This window comes from Cicer arietinum, chromosome 6 (assembly GCF_000331145.2).
Source record: "Cicer arietinum cultivar CDC Frontier isolate Library 1 chromosome 6, Cicar.CDCFrontier_v2.0, whole genome shotgun sequence".
NCBI lineage: Eukaryota > Viridiplantae > Streptophyta > Magnoliopsida > Fabales > Fabaceae > Cicer > Cicer arietinum.
The window spans coordinates 26,229,552-26,236,024 of NC_021165.2; the positions used below are offsets into that span (position 1 = coordinate 26,229,552).

The 6,473-nt window shown below is 26.5% G+C and overlaps 1 protein-coding gene across 3 annotated transcripts; it reads right to left on the reverse strand.

Moving 5' to 3' along the window:
- Positions 1–951: 951 nt before the first annotated feature.
- On the reverse strand, positions 952–5,515 carry LOC101489008 (auxin-induced protein IAA6). Of its 3 annotated transcripts, XM_012717591.3 has the most exons (3): positions 5,051–5,515; positions 3,708–3,798; positions 952–1,281 (listed from the first exon to the last, which is right to left on the reverse strand). In XM_012717591.3, exons 1-3 carry the CDS (start codon positions 5,403–5,405, stop codon positions 1,176–1,178), a joined length of 552 nt encoding a protein of 183 aa, XP_012573045.1. In that variant the 5' UTR covers positions 5,406–5,515; the 3' UTR covers positions 952–1,175. The 3 variants fall into 3 exon arrangements, 2 of the variants coding, with proteins under 2 accessions (XP_012573045.1, XP_012573044.2); XR_012163476.1 differs by lacking the exons at positions 3,708–3,798; positions 5,051–5,515 and adding an exon at positions 3,149–3,414; XM_012717590.3 differs by lacking the exon at positions 952–1,281 and having other exon boundaries at positions 3,662–3,801; positions 5,051–5,478.
- Positions 5,516–6,473: the final 958 nt, after the last annotated feature.

Genomic DNA, 6,473 nt, shown 5'->3' on the forward strand with positions numbered 1-6,473 from the left:
AATTACCTTTCTTAGTCATTATCTATTAGCAACATGGTGCTCATATGATCTCAACAAGGATGTGTCATATGGTCCTCTTGAGAAGCCATGCTTCGACTCCTCCTGACCCTGCTCGTAGATGTAGTAGGTCGAATTCGAACTCTTTCCTCCCCGAATAAATAATTGAACCATCTCAACCTCTAGTCCAGACCACTAAATAAAAAACAAATATAAATTAAAATATAGAGAGAGAAAATTTATAAAATGGGTTCCGACTATTTCAAAAAAACAAAAAAATTCGATATGTCAAAACGGATACCGGATATTTCAAAATCAACATATTCAATATAATATTAACATACGAGTTTTTAGTTTTCAAAATATTTGGTATGTACTTTTGAATACCGACTTATAAAAAAAAAACAAATATTTAATATTATAAAGATACCAAGTATTGCATTTTAAAAAAAAAATTATGTATTGATTATTTTAAATTCAAAATAATCAGTATATAATTTTGTATATCGAGTATTTTAATATATATAAAATTTTGAAACTCTCTTAAACTTACTTTTTCAAGGTTTCAAATTTTTGTAAAGAAAAAAGAAAATTTTAAATTGTCAATTTTTAGTGTCAAAAAGTTATATTTGTATTTTTATTGAAAATGTAGAGATAAAAGTATAGGTGTGGGGGTGGCCTTAACATTATTCATGTAAGGGCCGTTACCTTCATGTTGCTTCAATGTGGTGGGCATAGCACCTTAATGACCCTAGGTGAGTTTTATAACTTTTTTGCTTTGTTTGATTTGTGTTAGCAATGTGTATTATTGGCCAAGGATCTTGGTATTATTGATGCACATCTTAATTATTGCCTTTTGATCTAATATATTTTTTTATACACAAAAATATATTTTTTCGATCTAATATTTACATGTCTTTGAAAGAAAAAAAAAATAGCAAATATGACAAAACATTAAATCTAAAACGATGAAATTTCCCATTTGATTAAATAGGTTACATCGCACTCATATATATATCAACTTAAACAGAATGTTGGAAGCCTAGTTTCATTCATATATCAAACTATAGTATAAAGGAATGGTTCCTCAAATATAATAAAAGAACAACATAAACTCAAATTGATGTTTCATCGAACTTGCATTGACAATAATTGATTAAAAGCCTATAACACATATTTCACTTAGCCATGGCTTCTACATGAATCCTTTTTTGTTGAAGACCAAAGCCCTTAGCATCTGATCTCTTCATAATCCTCAGCCTCTTGCATGACTCAACAAACATCCTGTTAAACAATCACATGATTAACATATTTTTCCCATCTAGCTATAAATTTTTAATTACACTACAAAAAGTACAAATTAATTAATTACTACTAGAGTTTTGATTTACTCTTGCCATTGTAAATCTTTAGTAATGTTAGCATTTTATTTTTTTCTAAAATTTAATTATAAGTTTTAGAAGCCCAAAATATAATTAATACTTTTTAACTATTAAAAAATATAATTTTCTTATATTTAGTATAAATATACATTAATTAAATAATATTTTAGAAATTATATGCAAAAGTTATAAGTCACCAATGTTTTAGAATGAAATGATTGTCATTTATTTATTTATTTGTTAACTTTTTTTTTTTAAATTCATGTCCTAGTATTTCATATATGGACATACATTTGTAATTATTTTCTAAGAATTAATTAATTGCAAACTTTATTTCCGTCCATATTTTGATGTTTCCTTCAAACACAATAATGGCTTTGCCTTTTATAGGGTAGGCCATGACATTGATTGTTTCTCTTCCCAATTGATGTGCTCAACACATTATGACGAGGGATTCACGCATGTCGGCTATATGGGGTCCAACATATAAATATATACTATATATGGCAAATGCTAGTTATTTAAATATACAAATTTAACATTTCAAATTAGTATACTTACAACCTAAAATTGTGGTTTTTTTTTTTTATTCAAACAAGTATTCTTAGTTAGCAAGACTTTATATATATATATACATATATATTAAATGATATAATTTTATAACGTGAGTATGAGAGAAATGGATTTTAATTTTTAATTAAATCATAAATAATTATAATTAAAATTAAAAGTTATTTAATGTTTTTAAATAATTATATGGTATTTTTAACCATAATCGTTTATGTAGTTGTATGATTAATTATCATATTAAAATTATTCTTACTTGAGAAATGTATATCCCAAAATAATGTTGATTTTCACTTTTTAAATTTTTTATCGAAGTAGCTAAACAAGTAAACGAAATTTGCGTAGCAAATATTGTTTTCAAATATGGAATCTAAAGTTGGTAGTGGATGCACTATAATTTTATTTTGATAAATGATGCACTATAAATTGTTTGCTAGGTGACTTGGTTCAGCAAAACATGATGAAGGACAAACATATTTATTGTTTACTTGACTCGTATCTTACACGATCGTTTTTGTCTAAACCAAAGAATCCGCAATATATATAGTATTGCTTTATATTTTATTAATAATATTACTTTTAAATTTTTGCTTATGTTATATTGAACTAACTATGAGCTAGTTGGATGTTATGAATATTAAACTTCATCTAAGTTTGATTAAGAAAATTATATTCAGTCCAAAATTAAATATAATTAATTACTAAAAAAAACTTTTAAGAACTAAACTTATATATGTACAAGAATGTCTAATATAACTCTAGTCCAAATAGTAAGGATTTATCTCTATATCATTTTTTGAAAGATCTATATTAGACACACACCATATGTACAATTAAATTCAATAAATTTACAATCACAACATAAATTAACTACTAAAGAATTAAGTCAATGACATTCATTAAATATCTAAAAATAAATCGATTTCAATTTTATCATTATTTAACAATAAAATTATAGATCTATTTTATTTTAATTTTTTGTCTCTTTAAACTTTAACTAGACAGTGATAGCTAAACGCACATTTTTTTAGGGTTAAATATGTATTTTAAGCAACAATAGACAAATTACTCTATTTTTCTATATATATATATATATATATATATATATATATATAAAATAATAGAAAAATTTATCTTATTAAATAATTAACTAATTAATATAATAAAGTAGAATGTGCTAGGAAAGGGTAATAAGGACTTACTCCCAAGGGACATCTCCAACCAGCATCCAGTCACCATCTTTGTCTTCATAAATTGGAACGTGTTCACAATTGTCCCCATCCTTCAATGCCTCTTCTGCCAACAAATTTTAATTAGTGAACAAATATTATTTTTCAATAATGTAAAAAAAAATCATAATAATTTTCAACACTCGTATTAATTAATTTTTGCCTTTTGTTGGCTTGTTCCCATCTTTTTTATAAAGGGGTTTGATTATAATCAAGTGTTTAGGATTAATTAATCTTTATGTAGCATAAATCTTGTGCTTAATTATTTGTCATACAATAAAATTATAGATCTATTTTATTTTAATTTTTTGTCTCTTTAAACTTTAACTAGACAGTGATAGCTAAACGCACATTTTTTTAGGGTTAAATATGTATTTTAAGCAACAATAGACAAATTACTCTATTTTTCTATATATATATATATATATATATATATATATATATAAAATAATAGAAAAATTTATCTTATTAAATAATTAACTAATTAATATAATAAAGTAGAATGTGCTAGGAAAGGGTAATAAGGACTTACTCCCAAGGGACATCTCCAACCAGCATCCAGTCACCATCTTTGTCTTCATAAATTGGAACGTGTTCACAATTGTCCCCATCCTTCAATGCCTCTTCTGCCAACAAATTTTAATTAGTGAACAAATATTATTTTTCAATAATGTAAAAAAAAATCATAATAATTTTCAACACTCGTATTAATTAATTTTTGCCTTTTGTTGGCTTGTTCCCATCTTTTTTATAAAGGGGTTTGATTATAATCAAGTGTTTAGGATTAATTAATCTTTATGTAGCATAAATCTTGTGCTTAATTATTTGTCATTAAGAGGCAGTGATCAACTTTATACGTACAATAGCTGCACGCCATCACATAATAAGGAGAATGTCTAATTATTATTTTACATTCTACTTTGGTCTCCCACTGTATACTCTTTTCAAGGACCTTTTATAAATATTAAAGATTATTCATAATCCTTATGTTGCTCTATATAATATATCTATTCATTTACTTTTTATCTTCAATAAATTTTTTAGCTTTTAAAAAGATATTTCTATAAAAAATTAACTTGCTATAGACTAAGCTAGCCCCTATGCAGCCAATTAAACCTAGCTATGTCATGCACGTACGTCTTGTTTACTATCTAAGGTCAAGGTTGAACGTTGGAAACTATTAAAGCATCATACTAGTTTTTTTTAAAATTGTGAAGGGAAAAATTATTATTAATAATTATTAATTAAAGTGACACTGATGACTATTTTACAACTGTTTGATGTAAAATTTGAATTATATTTCTTAATTACAATGCAAATTTTTTACAACTAAACTAACATTTTATGGACAACTTATTAGTTTGTTTTGTATGTTTAGATTACAATGGAAGTACTGAAAACATTTTATGATGGAATGTGGAGGGAAGTTTTTGAATTCATTTTCTTCTGCGTAAATTAAAGCATATGCAAATACAAACTAATATTATATTCAAACTAGTAAAATTTAAAATAAAAATAACATTGGCAACCACAAATGTCAAAATTTTCTATCTACTAACTTGCAACTGTAATTGTAGTTGTATTTTAATAGTAATTTTTGAAATATCAAAAAACACAAATTGACTTAGATTGAAAATTAGCCTTGCATACTAGAAATTAAAAGGACTAGAAAAATGAGCACAACATATAGAATTTGATGTTATATATTTTTTGCTTAATTGAATTATACCCTATATTTGCATGTAATATTCTAAATCATGCATATTTACCCTATAGCTAACATAAAAAAATCATGCCACAAATAATAAGAAAGGTTAATTTGAATATAGAACAATAGAAGAAGAAACAAATAAACATGAAAAATGTAACACTCACCAATTCCACAACAATCAAAGAGCTTCTCTAAAGCCAAAGCTAACTCCAAGTATCCCTTATGCATACCAAGATCAATCTTACGCAAGAAAGGAGCTCCATCCATACTAACCTTCATGTACATTTTTGAACCTTCATTCATAGTATTCTTCTTTCGATACGAACACACCGGAGGCCACCCTACTACTTGATTCTTCTTATCGATTTTCCGATCACCCGAACATTCATTTTCATCTCCTTCACCGTTGATTTCGGAAAACATCCTCTTCTTCTCATTCTTCACTACGCTTGGCGGCTCGCCGCCCGGCAAACCCAACCTTAGCTCGGTTATTTCAAATCCAAGACCTTCTCTTGCCATTTTAATTTGGAATATATTTTATGAAGGATCAATATTTTTTTAAACATGGAAGAAAATAAGGGTTTAGCTATGGTATATATATAACATTAAACATGAATGGAAAAGGACTTAGTGGGAGCAATGACAGCTAGGTCAAGTAAGAGGAAATGGTCGGTCACATGAGAAACAATTGTGGGGACAAAAGTTGTCTCCTCCTAAAACCCCCAACAAAAGCCAGCACCATAATAAGTTAGATATGGGACACATCCAACGATTTATGCTTCTTTGTGATTTTTTTAGATTTGATCATGGCCGTTTGATTAGATGACATAGAAACATGCCATGTGATTTGCTTGATTGAGGGGCTCTTTGCAATAAATTATACCAAGGGAGAGGGTTACATATAGAAAGTTCTTAAATGTTGATTTATGTAATACAATCTCATGTGTTTGTTTTTATTAATGTTAGTTACTTTTTTTCTTCTTATTTTATGAATAATTCATTTAGCTAGTTTCTTTGAAAACTTTATTGACCTATACTTAAGATTTATACATGAGGAATATTTTTGTATATAAGTATATACACAAAGAGAGGAGTATTAACGTAACCAACTCAAATAATAATAATAATTATAAAGACATTAGTATTTTGAGGAGTAGATTCGAACACTCTTGACACTTTTCTTTTTCTATATTTAATGTGCTTAGTTTCACTGCATGCTTCTTTTTTTTTTTTTTTTCTAAGAGTATATACCACCATTTTGAATCTCGAAATTTTAAACTTCTATCAATTTGAGAATTAGGACTTCAAATTTACAAAATATCAAATTGTTGTTTCTAATTACTCTTTAAAGTCGGACAAAATGTTCCTTTCGACAACTATTTTAGGGAGTTTTTTTTCCTACGGGTTAAAAAGTTCAATGAGTATTATGTGTGACTTTAAACAATTTAAAGAAGTAATTGGTATTTCGTTAATTTGAGATCTCAAATTAATCGACACTTACAATTTCATGATCCAAAACAATGATTTACTAAAAAAAACAAAAACAATATAAATATATAAAAAAAGGAAATAGATTGAATAATAAAT

Bases quoted from the DNA above. Each gene is read 5' to 3' on its own strand.
- LOC101489008 (XM_012717591.3), bottom strand. From the start codon at position 5,405: ATGGCAAGAGAAGGTCTTGGATTTGAAATAACCGAGCTAAGGTTGGGT. The intron at 3,799-5,050 runs GTGAGTGTTACA...TGTTGGCAGAAG, and splicing joins CTTTGATTGTTGTGGAATTG to AGGCATTGAAGGATGGGGAC. The intron at 1,282-3,707 runs GTAAGTCCTTAT...ATTGTTTAACAG, and splicing joins GTTGGAGATGTCCCTTGGGA to GATGTTTGTTGAGTCATGCA.